Source organism: Strix aluco, chromosome 16 (assembly GCF_031877795.1).
Source record: "Strix aluco isolate bStrAlu1 chromosome 16, bStrAlu1.hap1, whole genome shotgun sequence".
NCBI lineage: Eukaryota > Metazoa > Chordata > Aves > Strigiformes > Strigidae > Strix > Strix aluco.
Genome location: NC_133946.1, coordinates 18,105,703 through 18,120,345, shown reverse-complemented (window position 1 = coordinate 18,120,345; position 14,643 = coordinate 18,105,703). Strand labels below are relative to the sequence as shown.

Here is a 14,643-nt window from a genome sequence, read left to right as displayed (position 1 = left end):
GACATTAACATTTTCTCTTGCCAGCAGCCCTCCTAAGGAAGGAATTAACCCAGCAGCATCAGATATCAGAGGTATCTTTTATTGACTGTTTACAGAAATACAGTAGCACTCGGTTTAGGGGGCTTAGGCAAGTTCTCCAGAAGGTGCCTTCCTTCTCAGCATTGCTGGGAGATCCCGAGGAGAAACCTGCCCTTTAACCATTTTGGGGTTTCTCTGGAGGCTTTGGGGCTCCCTAGCATGGATTTCCTAACACCCTCAGCTCTCCAGGTGTTGGGAGTTTTTTGAACCAGTGGATGAAATTCAAGAGAGGAAAAGGAAAAGAACCCTTTGTATGTCGGGGGGTGGTGGGGCGTTCTGAACACACCTGATATGTTGTGAGCCAGCCCTGCCGTGGTCCCCGTCCATCACTGCATGTGCCACCCGCTCGGCAGGACCCCACTGCTCCCCAGAGCTCAGCTGTCGGTCACTAGGTGTGCGTCACTCTGGGCTTGGCACGCTCTTGTCACACGGCTTGTTGGCCATAAAATAAATATTTCTTGGTCTATTTTTCTCCCTGTACATGTGTAAGAGTGACACCCTTTCCTACAGCAGTTCACATACTGTTTGGGGCAGGAAGGGTATGCTCAGCTGGGCTGATAAACTCATTTGATTTTTATTTATGAATTTAATTGGCTTTTTTTTTTTTCGATCAAGGTGAAGTGTTTTTTTTTTTTTTTTTGCGTCCTTGCTACAAGAAACAACTGCAGACACTTCTGGCATAGAGGCATTTTGGCGGCAGCCGCTGCTGTTGGCCTCACTCTAGTAGTCAGTGAGGGGGTATCGCAGGAAGATGAAGATAAGGATGATACAGAAGGTGGCAAGGGCTGAGCTGGTGATGTTAAAAAGCCGGGCTGTCTTGGCATCTTCAACTGCTCCATTTAAGTCATTGAGGAGTTTCTTATCCCGGACCTGAGACCAAACAAAATAATTAAATAAAATAATTGGGAGATGTTTAAAAGACGTAATTTGTTTCACACAACACCCACAAAACCCAGTGCACTTGCAGGGTACCTGTATAGCGGGTGAGGGCTGGGCGCTGCCTCTTTGCATGTGAATGCTTGGGGTGCCGTAAAACACCCCAGGTGAGGTTTGCACCCCGGCTCTGCTCTGGGTGGAGCTTGTGAACTGTAATACCTGTGCACTGGAAACCCCTGGGAGCAGAGAAGACTTGGAAGAGTGACCTGTTGCTGCTACCAACCAGACAAATCTGGTCCCCATTGCCCCTGGAGTGGGGCAGTGACGTTTTGAGCCCGAGGGCACCCAAGGGAACTGAGGTCATGGCCACTAACGCATCCTTCCTGCTGTGTTGTAGCCCCTTGGCCCTGCAGCACCGGGCTGGTGAGCGAGAAGGCTGGCTGCGGTTTCGGTGTGCATCCCCGTGCCTCCGTCTGCGCTGAGGGGCCGAGCGGGCAAAACCTGGCACGGCATCCTACTGCAGCTCCAGGGCTGCGCACGAGCCTCCAGCATATTAAGCAGTCCTGGGTTAATGAGTTCCTTTTGCAGGTCTTATGCGGCTCGTGTAGCGTCTCTGCCACTGGCAGTTTTCAATCCTGACAGCGCGGTCTGCTCTCTTCATTATCCTGCGGGCTGGGACTTTCATGGGCTTGTCTTGGGACAGCTCTGCAGCGGGTAAGGATTGTGCATGTCCCTATCACTGAGCTGTCCCCACCTTCTCCAGACTGCCAGGCAGAGATGGCACTGCCAGGCAGAGGATGGCACTGCCAGGCAGCAGTGCCACTAGCAGGCAGCAATGGCTTTACCAGGCAGTGGATGACACTATTGGTCAGCAGATGGCACTGCCAGGCAGCAATGCCACTAGCAGGCAGGGATGGCATTACCAGGCAGGGATGGCATTACCAGGCAGCAGATGGCACTGCCAGGCAGCACATGGCACTGCAAGGCAGTGATGGCATTGCAAGGCAGCAGATGGCAGAGCCAGGCACGGGATGCCACTAGCAGGCAGGGATGGCCTTATGAGGCAGTGGATGGCACAATCAGGTAGCACATGACACTACCAGGCAGCAGATGGCATCACCAGGCAGCAAATACCACGAGCAGGCAGCGATGGCACCGCCAGGCAGCAACGGCATCATCAGGCAGCAGATGGCACAGCCAGGCAGCTGATGGCACTGCCCGCCAGCAGCAGCTCTGCAGTTTGAGCCCAACAGATGAGGGGTCATGCTCCATCCCTTCCCAGCAGGGAAGTGCCCCTGTCCCCAAACTGCCCCTTTAGCCAGCGCTCGGCAGACCCAGGCAGCTGGAACCACAAGGATGTGGGACCAAAGGACCAGGAGACTTTACTTCCCTTTCCTATATCTGAGCGGGTATCCAGGGGCTAACACGGCGTGGCAGTGCCTGCTTCACTGCCCGCTTTGTGGCCAAGGGTTGCAGCCCATGGGCCTGCGTGTCCTCTGCCACCTGCCTCTGCTGCTGGCGGCGCGAGCCTGGCCAAGGCCCCGCCGGCAGAACACGAGGTGTCGGTGCCAGGCTGCGAGAACCAGCCCCAGAGTCCTACCTGGAAATATTACAAGGCTTTTGTCAACCAGGAGCTTTCCAAAAAGACTCTGCAATGGATTCAGACCATGTCTTAGTGACTTTTTCTCTCTCCCTCCTGCAGTGCTTACCCACGGGGCTCTCCTGAAAACCTTCCGCAAGTTGCTGGATATGGGGAAAGGTTGCTGAACCCTTCGTTCCCACTGAGCCATGCTCATTCATGTGGCCTCCAACGCCACATCTCAGGCCCTCAAGCAATGTCCCCTCCTCTGTCACACCAGGGAGGACCTCTCTGCACAAGCACCTCCTGCTTATCATTAATCCTGGACCATGGGTAGGGAGGCTGCTGCTGGCATGAGGCCCGCAGGAGCCGGCACTGGCAGACACATGGGCAAGAATGAGAGCTCTGTTTTCCTCCTGGTATTAAATCCTGCGGTGTCGTGTCCTCGGCCTCTGTTGCACCCTGCTCCTGGGAGCCTGCAGCTGGAGCCGGGGCCATCCACCCATCTCCCCTCTGCTGAGCGCTCGGCAGCTTCAGGGCATCCTTCTGGGAGCGGGGACAGAGGACAGGCACAGACCGTGTGTGGCTCTGTGGCACGCTCGGCTGGCGCTCCCAGCAGCAGAGATGACCTCTGGGAAGGCAGCAAGCCAGCAGCCCGAGAGCCTGCATGCCTTTTTGTGTCAGCTGCGTGTCCGGGATGACTCACCTTTGAAATTATTTGGTAGGTTTAGCATCCTCCTGAAAACCCCTGGGCTCAGCAGCACCGGGCAGCTGGCACCTCACCCACTGGTGAGAAGCGTGGAGGTCCCTGCAGCCAGAGCCCCAGGGGCGCTGGATTCAGGCCAGAAATCCCAGCCACGGCTCCCGGCAGGCTCTTTGAAGCTCTCACGCGCTTTCCTCTTCGCAGCGGCAGAGCTGCTGGAGGCAAACCCTGCGCAGAGCAAAAGCCTTTTGCCCCTTCCTCCACTGTAACCCAGCCGCAGCTGGGAGAGGTCGTTCTCTGCCGCAGGCAAGCCGGTGTTTGCTGCCAGTGTTTGCCAGGCAGACAGAGGTTTCTCCAGCAGACCGGCATGGCCGGCACACCGAGCTCTGCAACCCTCCCGCAGCGAGTCACTTGCTTTGCCTTTGTGGGGTCAGTTCCTCTTGGCACCAGGAGCTCTCTCCCCCTCCTCGCCTCCTGCTCCTCCTGCCCCTGGGGCACCCCGTCACCCTGATTTCCATGCCCAGCCCTCTCCCAGTGCTCCCAGCAGACTCTCCCACCTGACACCAGCTCACACTCGTGACGGCGCTTTAGCTCTTTCCCACGGCACTCTTCAGCAGCGCCTGTCCTTGACTTTCCCGTGGTTCTCCCTTTGGCCCTGCTCCAGTCCTGCTGCTGCTGAGCATCTCTAGCAAGGGGGACCCGGGGCTGCCCTCTCCCCACTGTCACCATTTCCTCCCAGTTTCTTTTTTTTCCATCCCATCTCTTATCTTTCCTGTTGTTTGGGCCCAAACAATGGTACAACAGCCACCTTTGATTCCTGCCAAAGGGCACCCAGCTGCCTCCTCTCCCTGCCCCTCTGGCCAGTTCCACCCACCCGCTCCTGCCAGCCCCTGGGACACAGGCAGCTCTGCTCGCATCCCCTGTCTCTGGCAGCCCCCTGCCCTTTCCCTTCCCTAGCTCTCCCCCAGCTCTTCTCCAGCCACTCTGGCCTTGGGTCACCTGGATCCCTCATCCTTGCCAAGTCCTTGGTCCTCTTTCTCTCCTCATTATTTCCCCATACACCCTACAGCTTCAGTGGTCACCCTCATGCAAATGATCCCTTATTGTCCATTATCATTTATATTGCAATGGAGCCTCTAAGCACCGGAGAAGTGCCAGGGCCCCTGTGGCACATAAGTGCAATGGAAAGGCGTTTCTCCTTCCACACCACTCACAGCCCCAGCCTCCCGCATCTCTCCAGGGCAGCCTCTCCTCCTCTTGCCTGGCCTTGCACCCCCAGATGCTTCCAGATGTCACCCTTTAACGTCCTGCTGCGGCATCTGAGCCGGGCTCTGGAGGAGGAGCTCTCCTGGAGAGCAGATAAATGTTTCAGCCTCCCCACTTTGTCCTTAAGGAGATGTCGGTGTCTTTCTCACAGCCCAGCTTCAGCTTTTCCTATTTTCAAGCTGCTGTGGCCACCATTGCCATAATGTGCTGGCAGCTGGTGCATGAGCTTCTGGGAGCCCCGGAATCTGCTTCCTTCTGCAGCCGGAGAGGTGAAGCATGGGACATGGTCCCCAATGTCACGGGGCTGAAACCCCCAAGACCCAGGTGTGGTGTTTCCTTAGTCACAGACTCTTTTCTCATCACCACTTTGACCCTTCTCACCTTGCCTAAAATTAGATGGAGATTTTTGGCCCTGCTTTGTGCTGAGAGGACTGGTGTGTAAGGATAATTACATCTGCTGACTGTGGGGTTTCCCCAGGCACCCCAAAGCACTGTGTGGAGGCCCCTTTGGAGATCCCACCCTGGACAAGGCAGAGCTCACCTCTGGCCCAGCTTGGCAACTTAGATGGGTCCTTTCCTCTTCCATGCCCGGCCTGCATTTGTGCTTTAGTGTGCAAACCTTCCTCCTCTCTTCTCCCACCAGCAAAAGGTGGAGGTGGCCTTTCTGTCCACCCCTGCTTGCCTGTCACCTCCCTGCTGCTCACCTTGTCCTCCACCATCTCCAGCTCACCTTGTCCTCCACCATCTCTGCCTCACCTTATCCTCTACCATCTGCAGCTCAACGTGTCCTCCAACATCTGCATCTCACTGTGTCCTCCAACACCTCCAGCTCAATGTGTCCTCCAACACCTCCAGCATGCTGGTGCCCAAGGGTTCTTTCCCTCCTCCCTCTGACCACCATCCCCTGCCCTTCCTCCGCTTGGGGTTTACCTTCAGCTTCCTCTCCAAGCGCACCCCTTGCTTCCTGCCACCCCACTCTTTCCCAGTCCCCAGCAGCCACCTCCCCTCTCTCTGCTCTGGGGCTCTGCCCCTCTCATTTTTGGGAGCAGGAAACTTGCTGCGTGAGTACAAAGTGCTGCCTCAGCTTGCAGGAGGAGACAAATGGTTTGTTGATAACGAGCCTAATGAGGCTGTATTTAAGGCAGCCTGGCTTTTAGCGTGCAGCCCACAGCTGGTTGTCTGTAAAACCATTTCTGTGCAGAGCTCTGTATCCCTACACATAAGGACCTCTGGAGGGGATCCTTGGAATTATTTGCTCTGTGAATTGGTCAAGAGCTCTCCAGCCCGCACACCTCCACCACACCGGCACCGGTGTCATGGGGCTGTCAGCCCCACCTCCGTAAGCCATTGCTCCTCCTGAAAAGCAAGCTGAGAGCCTTCCTGAGAGGTTGGGCGCTGCAGCCTCCCTGCTTCTCAGGGTTAATAAATAGCTATGGATTTGTGCTGGTCTGCTTCCACTTGTAATGGGGAAGATCAACAAGTGGCAAGAGGGGAAGGCAAACAGCCATGCCCGGAGCTGCCTGCTAAGGGCTGGGCAGAGAGCAGGCAGGAGAGCTCAGCTCTCATGGGGGACTATCACACTGCATGTTTCATTGGCCTCAAGGGGCAGAAAAGTTCTGTGAGCAACCCGGTGGGCTGCTGGTGGGGCTTAAAAAGCCAGCAGGACTTCTTGCCATCTTCATCTCTGTACAGCCACAACAAGGCATTGTACCGTGCCTCGTCTCAGATCCCAGCTCCTCTGATCTACTGCCTCATGGTGTAATGGGTACTGGGACGGACTGGGCTCCCCCTGGGGTCTCCGGAGACGTATCTCCTAATGACTGAAGCAAGATCTCCTACCACCCAGCGCTGATGCATCAGTCACCACCGCTCCGAGCTGGGAAAGAGGGAGGGAGAGAGCTGCTGAATATTGGACCACGGCATCTTCTTCTGATCAAAACCAACTGAATCCCAAGCGTTGTTGTTGGAGTGATCCTCACATCTGTGCTGGGCAGGGGTTGAGGTTACTTTAGGGTTTCTACCTTCCCTGGTCCTGCTGTTTATCTCTTCTTCCCCAGCACCAACACTCACTTACAGTTACACGTGAGTGCCTTGCTCACTGACCTTGAGAAGCCTGAGAGGCTAGAAATAACCCCCAGAGGGATACGTGAGTCGGTGCGACTCCGTTGTAGCCCAGCAAGCTGTATTTGCTGAGGATCTGGCCTGCTACGGGTGTAAATAAAGACAAGGCGTGCCATCACACTCTTATTCAGAGCACTTGGCTGGGATGTCTGTCACACAGAGTACTTGGCTTGGATGTCACAGTCTCTGCCCTCACCTGACTTCATGTGTTTCTTTGAATAAGAGCACAAATTCTTTGGTTCTGGGGTGGGGTTTTGGCACTTTTTAGTAAATGGAAGTCACCATGAAATAGCATCTCCCTGCAGAAAGAAATCTAGAAGGCTGTAGCTCATGTGCAAAAAGCCAGGCAGACATGGAGGTACTGTCTTCCCTGCTGTGGCTGAAAGCAATGAAAGTGGGCATGGGGAAGGAGACAGCTTTAGGGTAATATTCAAGTGTACCTAAGCATACATCTGGCTTCCAGTGTGGGCATTATGCTGCTGAAACTGGTGGAAATACTAGGGTGTGCTAAGATATATAATGAAACATCTCATGGACTTGGAGCACGAAGGAGCTACTGCTTTATTAACAGTATGAATCTGGCAAAAACAGATGACATTTATGGCAGGGTATAGAAAATGCTATTTCTGATAATGAGAACAATGATTCCTGAGGTTGCTAGATGTTTCAGTTATTTAAAGGAAATGTAAAAGCTGTAACCCAGGAACTGTTTAATGCCATCGGTGCACTGATTGCCCTTCGGCCAGGAAGCCTGTGCTCCACTGGCTGAGGGCTCTGCCGTCAGAGGTCCCAGAACAGGCTCAGGGAGGGGAAGGTGCTGCTCCCTTCCTCTCCCTCCCACAGCACCTTGCTCGGACTCGTCAGAGCACAGACATCCTAGAAAGGCTGGGACTTAAGTATCTGCTGCTCAATTGTCATTACATTTAATTGCAGAGGAATAAGAGAAGTCTGTTTAAAGGGACATCTGTCCCCAGGGAGTTTCTTGCTTCTGCTTTCTCTGAACTTGTGGAGAAAACCTTGTTGACTGTAAAAGAGATGAAAACAACAGGCTTCTGGAGAAATAACCCTAACATCCAGCCTGGCTGGGATGTTGTGAAGGTCTCTGCAGTAGCTGTGAATGAGGAAGGATCCTGTCTTTCCCAATATCCCAGCTGTGTCCCCCAGGACAGACTTTCTGCTGCTGCCCCTGCATCCCCGTGGCCTCCCACCACCCATCCAACAGCAGCCCGCGAGGGCACTCGCCATCCCTTGGACCACTTGCTAGCTCTGTCCTGTGCCTCTGAGGGACATTTTGTTTTCCTCCTGCCACAGAGTCACAACCACCGGGGAACTCCAAGACCAGAGCAGGGTTATTTCAACCCGCTCAGCTCCAGGTCTCTTTGGGTACCACTGTTACATCTGATCAGCTACCGCCTCTGCAGTCCAAAAGCCAAGGCTGGTTTTTGACAGTAATTTTCTATTTTCCTTTCCCTGATTTGGAGCAAATTTGCCCATTTGTCTTCCCTCACCACTGCTGCTTTTTTCACACTGGAGTTTACGTCCTCTAGACCTTTGCAGCCAAATGCTGAGCCTGCACCTCTGCCCTGGCATGAGGCTTTAGCTCCAGGCTACTTCTGGGCTTTACCGTTCCTTCCACCTCGTGTCAAGGATAGTGAAGGGTCCAGCCTTTAAAAACGTTGTAGGTGGCAGACCCTACTCCATCCTGTCCCCTGAGGATGGGGCAGCCTGGTCCTCAGACTGTCCTGCCCCACTGCTGGCTGCAGCCGAGGGACCACATCTCCCCAGATACCCACTGTAGCTACTGCCATGTCCCCGTGACATGACACCCTTTCTTAGCCCACTGTGACTGTGCCTCTTGCACGGGAAAGATGCTGATTGTTGAAGGCAAATTTAGATGAGCACAAACATAAAAAATAAGAAGGAAGCCAGTTTCTTCCCACACTGGCTAAAAGAATAGGGGGTGTTAAGGGACTCCCTCCCCCCACTCGTGTTAGGCTGCTGTTGCCTGGATTTGCCCTTGGGTCAGTCCTGCTTGTGGTGATGCTCAGCCCCGGCATGATTTAAGCTATTAAATGCCTTGCCCAGGCAGCAGCAAAGCCTGCTACACAGGTGGTGGATGGGTGCTCACCTCCCATCTCGGGGAAGGGGAAACTGAGGCAGGCACCATGGTGCCAGTGCTGGGCAAGCCTGGAGCTTTCTGACCGAGCCTTTCTGATGGAGACCCTGGCGGGCTCAGGAGCAGCCTCCTTGCAGTGCTGGGCACTTGCAGTCCAGCTCGCGGGAGCTGGATGGGGTTAATTGATCTGCTTCTGTGACGAAGCCTGTCTGCGTCCTGGCCTTCCTCTAAATGCTGCCTGCCAAAACAAATCAACTAGCTCCTCTCCGGGGCCACCCAGCCGCCCCGGGCTCTCTGCACATCCATTCAGTTAGTTTTGTGTCTGGCAGGCTGGGAAGGGGAGGGCAGCCCAGGCCCCTCTCCCAGCAGCTGCCTGTTTGCTGGGCACCATCCCTGCCCTGGGCTGCTCTCCCCTGCAGCTACAGGGAGTGACCTGGTCCCATCCCCATCATGGGCTGTGCCCACGCCATCGTCCTCTCCACCACCACAGCTCCATTCCCCCCCCCGGGCCCAACGCTGCGTGAAGCCCCCCTGCCTTCTCTTCCACCTCCTCGGCTACCCGGGGCCCGTTCCCACACTGCTGGCAGGTCTCCAGGGCTTGCCGTGGGATTTACAGGGCTCGGGGGGCTGGGGGCGTGCGCTGGCCACCAGCTCTGGTGTTTTAATTAGGGAGAGGGCAAGAAGGAAACAGGCAAGATTGCCCTGCACCTTGGCAGCCTCTCCCCTCCTGCAACTTGCCAGGTGCCGACTGATCCTGGCCGGCTGCTTCTTACTGCTTCTGCCCGACCATCCGATGCTGCTGGATCCTGTCCTGACAATCTAACGGACAGGATCCCAAGGAAGGGTCCGAGTGCCGGGGCGCCTGTGGGCGCAGCATGAGCCCAGCCAGCCCCACGGTGCCTGCCCGTTACCCTGCTGCCGCGGTACAGAGGAGCCTCCGAGGGTGCTGGAACAAGTCAAAGCGCCTCTTCCCCACCTGAAGCAACATCCCCAGCTCCAAAACACACCTCGGCTCTCCCCATCCCCAGCGGCTGCAACCTCTCTTCGGGTGACAAAGATGCAATCGACATCAGGTGCGACCCTCGAACGCTCCCCCCTCTCCGGCCACCCCTTACCCTGCGCCTCGCGCTCCGTACTCACTTTCAGCGAATAGGCCAAGGCGATGAAGCCGAGGCAGCAGAAGTTGAGGTATACGAAGTTGAAGATGGACCAGAGATAATAGTCGTTCACCTCGGTGGTGTCGGGGTAGATTTCGATGACGGTGGTGGGGTTGGTCATCGTCTTCTTCTCCACCGAGTGCTTGCACGGGACCGCCGGCCGCAGGCTGTCCCCTTTGCAGCTCTTGCTCTCCATGAGATAAACGGCAGAAGAAGGAGACAGGACGGGCGAAGCTTGCCGGAGAGCCGGGGGCTTGGCGATGCAGGCGAAGCAGCCCTGCGGGGGGCCCTGGGGGGGTCTCGGGGTCCAGGCCACCCCCTCAAAGGGGCACGGTGGGCCCAGGGGGGGGTCCTGTGTCCTCTCCGTGGTGGCTGCTGCGGCGTCACCGCGCTCTGCCCTGGCAAAGCAAAAGCCCCCCCCGTGAAAAATGGGGGTGAGGGGATGGAGAGGCAGGGGGAAGGGGAGAAGAAAAAGGGGTAAAAGGAGAGGAAAAGGGGAGACGTGGGGAGAAGGCAGGAGAGAGAGAGGGACCGGGAGACAGAGGAGAGAGCGGGGAGAGGAGTGAGGGAGTGGGCAGAGGAGAGAGGGAGGAGAGGAGGGCAGGCGGGAGGGGGAGGAGGGAGCACCGCTACGCCCGGGGACCACGGAGCCGCCGCCTCGGCGCGGAGCTGCCGCCGGCCCCGGCCCCGCGGCGGGGGCAGAGCAGCGGGCAGCGGCGGGCAGCATCCCTCCCCCTCTCCCTCGTCCTCCCCCCCCCTCCGCTGCTCGCTGTCCTGAGTGACCCGCGCCCGAGTCACGAGTGGGGGAATACATTAAAAAAAAAAAAAAAAAAAAAAAGGAAACAAATAAAAGCGGAAAGAAACACTTGGGAGGAGCCGGGGGGGCTCCGGGGGAGTTGCCAGCTGCACACCCCGCAGCCCTCCCCGCCCGCCTGTCGGTCGGTCTGTCGGGGCCTTCTGCTTTCTGTCCCATGCCGGGAGCGGGGCTCCGGTGCGGCAGAGCAGCCCGGCCCCTCGCCCTCCCTCCCTCCCTCCCTCCTTCCCTCCCTCCCTCCTGGGGGTTTTATTTTTTGGGGGGATTTTTTTTTTTTTTTGGCTGAGTCCTCGTCTCTGCGGGATTCCAGATGGGATTGCATTTCTCGATTCCCTCCACCTGCCAGCAGGTTCCCCCCCTCCCCCCCCTTTTTTTTTTTTTTTTTGGAGAGGAGAATATCGTAGCCGGAGAGGAGGAGGAGGAGAAGGGGATGAAGACAGAGGATGGGGAAGGGGATGTGGGAAGAGGAAGACTAGTCCACCTCCGGCTGCCCGTCCGTCCGTCCATCCGGCTCCTCCGAAGGCATCAGGAGGAGCGAGGGATACTCACAAGGAGGGATGCGGGGAGTCGCTGCATATCCGGCTCCGCACTGCCTCCGGCTCGGCTTCCTCGGCGCTGGGCTTGCGGGAGGAGGGGAGGGCCGGGGGGGGTACCCATGGGCTAAGGGTGGGCAGGGGGGGGGTTAGGGGATGGCAAGGTCAACCTGCAGCCCCCTCCCTTACCCCCAAACATGCTCCACGCAGGAGAGCTCCTCCGTGTCTCACCCCTTTTCCTCGTGTCCCCCCCCCCCCCCCCGGGGACGTCACCTCCTGCTTGGAGCATCCTGGTAGCGCTCCGCTGGAGAAGGGCATCTCCTGGGCCGAGCGGCTTTCCCGGCCATCCGGAGGGGATGCTCGGCCCGACCCTCCCCAGCATCACCCCCAGAGACCTTTGCAGTGGGGACTTGCTGCAGCTGGGTTGCGGGTTCGCTCCCGCGGGCCTGGGCAAAAACCTAAAGCAAGTGTGGCAGGGGCGTGTGGGGACCATTGGGACTGCGTGACAAGGGGAGGTGGTGGCAATGCAGTGCTCTGGTCGCAGGGGATGAATGAAAAAGGGATAAATCCTACATGGGGGGTGATAAATCCTGCCGCACTGAGCAAATCCCCATGCAGGGAGCTCCCCAGCAGCAGGGCACAGGGCATGCAGCTGCTTTAGGGGAGGGAGGTGGGGGTGTCACGAAGGATGGATGAGCCTGTGAGGATCTGGCCATGCCTGGACTTGGCACAGGATCAGGGAGGTGCTTGCTGCTTCCCATTGCTAACTGCCCCAGGAGCTGTGTGGAAACCTGATTCTGGGGTGCTGCGGTAGCGTCCCCCCAGGGACGTGATGCTGAGAGCAGCTGGTGCCGCGCAGGGACAGCTTGCAGGTCATTTGGGAGGACGCAGCTGTGGCACGGGGAGGGTGAGGACATGAGGACACGCTGTGTCACCCACGGCAGCCAAGCCTGGCCCGGCACAGGTGGCCCTGAGGTAGCAGCCAGGTTGGCTGAGGCGCTGGGGAAGGGGAGCAGAGAAATCCCACAGTGCTGGAAACAGGCTGGTAAAACAAAAGTTCACACGAGCAGTACCTGCAAGGGAAGGGAAATCCTCTGGAAATGCCTTAAGCCTACCCACAAAGTGCTGAGCTAAGAAATAAGGATGGTAATTCACTCGGCTTTTCACAGGCAGGTTCGGCTCCTGTGCAGGGGCACCCCGTGGGTCGGTGTGACGCGAGGGGACTTCTTGCATGTCCACAGCACTCCCAGGCTGGAGGGGGTCCAGTTTCCACGAGGCCTGTTTAATCTCTCTGAAGGCGCCTGTGCTGGTTAAAAAAGGAGAAATTGCCCTCTGGTTTGGGATTTATCACTGCTGGAGTGGTGTTGGGTCCTGCCAAAGTAAAGAGGGTTTTATTAGTGCTACGGCTGCCTGTGACGAGACCCGGGTCTCTCTCCAAGAAGCTGCTAAGAAGCAGAAGCAGCGCCGGGGTGAGAATGATGTTCCTGTGGGATTAAGAGGTTTGCAGGAGAGGCAGAGCCATGGCCAGCTGTCATCAGCTTTTCTGGAGGGCTTGGACAAACCCAGGCAATCCGCAGCTGTGCAGAGCATCCTTCCCGCAGGCTCAGGAGGAGCAATGAAACCCCCTGGATGCAGATTGCTGCCTGCCATAGGAGCTACTGCTGAGCCTGCTGTTCATTTGTCTGCGAAAGTTGTGTAGGCAGGGCTGCTCCTCTTCTTAACATCAGGCAGGGATGGAGGGTGAGCAGAGAAAAAGGTCAAAGAGAGGGTCTGGAGGAGGCAAGAGGAAGCAGCAGGGTGGTGTAGGGGAATGTGGGATCAACAGAGGTGGGCACATTCCCTGGTGTGAATAGTACTGAAAGGCCAGGGAGGTTGGATAGCTGCTTTTTCTCTTCTCCGGGTATCAGGTCATCCCTACAGTTTGCAGAGCACATTTGGGTATCTAGGTTGGTAATTCATCATCTTTCTCAATGCTAAGTGTGAGTGGTGAGAGGTTTATTACCATGGACCACAGTGCTGCATATATGCAGCCTCACCGGTTCAAAAACCATTCATGTCACCCTTCAAAATTAGGGAATTGACTTAAAAAATAATGACACAAGGAATAAAAACCCCTCAATATTCTACATTATTTTAACACTCCTGATTTTTGGGGGTCTTTAAAGGTCATGTGTGCAAGCCCTCAGCTATAAGGTCTAGGACCACTTTCCTTTCAAAATAAAAGCTGGGCTGGGTACGAATAATCACCTCTATTACTGTGGCATCGAGGCCCACGTTCCCTTGTGATAAGCATGGGACAAACAGAAAAGAAAGATGTTTCTTGCCCCAAAGCAATTCTCCTGTAATCGTGTTAGAGACGTGGGCTGTAGCATAATCAAGTGCTGTAAGACCCGTGAGAAAGTCTTCCATCTCAAATCCTACTCCAGCTCTCTGGAAAACCATTAGCGACCTGCCCCTGCTTTTTTCCAGAGGAGAAAGTTCACAACCTCCTGAGTGCTCCTTCCTATTCCCCCTATAAAATTCCACAGTGGGTTGCTAAGCCCCATAAGCAGTAAGGTGCCCTGAGGTTTGGAGAGGTAAATCCCATCTCCCCACTCTCCCTTGATCTCTGTCTCCTGTCCTCTAAGCTGTCAGTCTGCACTCCACTTCTTTTCCCTCCCAAAGGAACCTAAAAATAAATAAATCCAAGAAAGAGCGGAAAAAGAAAAAGCCACCAGTCCCCAAAACAACGTGCTTAGTCATTCATGATGAGTAAAAATAGTTTCCCAAATGAACAAATCGCTGAGCCAACCAGATGAGCAAGTCATCTCCATAAATGAGGGGTCTCATCCTCCTTCTCCTTGGGCAGGTCCTTGTCTGAATGGGCTTTGGCAAAGCTCTGAGCTGAGTTTGTTGGGGAAGCATCAGGCCCGTGAAGACAGCCCTGAGGGTCAGGGCCATGTGCCCTACTATTCAAGGGGACGTGTAATGAGAAAATGTATCTTCTTTGCATCAGTGGAGACACTTAATAAAGAGTGAGTTATCAAATTGTCATGTGCACAGAGCTCTGCAGAGACGGTGCAGTAAATGGTGTAAACCTGAGGATTTGCCGGGCAAAATAAGGTGGGACCACATGCAGGCTGCTCACGGGGTGGGGTGTGCTCTGCTCCCTGCTGGGAAAGCATGGGTGGACAATCCTGGCTTCTCCAGCTCTTGGCCAAGATCAAGCCTGTGATTGTTCCCACTGAGACATAACGTTCAGTACTCACGGCACGATTAAAGGCTTAAACACAATCCCCCCAGCAGAAACAACGCCCTTGTATTCCTGTTGATAAATATTTGGCAGTGGATGACTTGTTCTCCCCTTGGGCTATTGAGGAATGGTGGGCTGCATGATTGGTTTTCTGGATGCAGCCAGCCC

At 55.9% G+C, this 14,643-nt stretch overlaps 1 protein-coding gene across 1 annotated transcript; it reads right to left on the bottom strand.

Annotated features, from left to right (window-relative positions):
• Positions 1-59: 59 nt before the first annotated feature.
• Positions 60-12,476, bottom strand: IFITM10 (interferon induced transmembrane protein 10). The gene is made up of 7 exons (XM_074841876.1): positions 12,359-12,476; positions 12,012-12,285; positions 11,817-11,898; positions 11,517-11,701; positions 11,260-11,370; positions 9,880-10,294; positions 60-948 (listed from the first exon to the last, which is right to left on the bottom strand). Exons 1-7 carry the CDS (start codon positions 12,474-12,476, stop codon positions 799-801), a joined length of 1,335 nt encoding a protein of 444 aa, XP_074697977.1. The 3' UTR covers positions 60-798.
• Between the last annotated feature and the right edge of the window lie 2,167 nt (positions 12,477-14,643).

Coding starts and splice junctions, on each gene's coding strand:
- IFITM10 (XM_074841876.1), bottom strand. CDS start 12,476: ATGCAAGAAGTCCCCTCGCGTCACACCGACCCACGGGGTGCCCCTGCA. Junction 11,371..11,516: donor CAGGATGCTCCAAGCAGGAG/GTGACGTCCCCG, acceptor GCCCACCCTTAG/CCCATGGGTACCCCCCCCGG. Junction 10,295..11,259: donor GACTCCCCGCATCCCTCCTT/GTGAGTATCCCT, acceptor TTGCTTTGCCAG/GGCAGAGCGCGGTGACGCCG.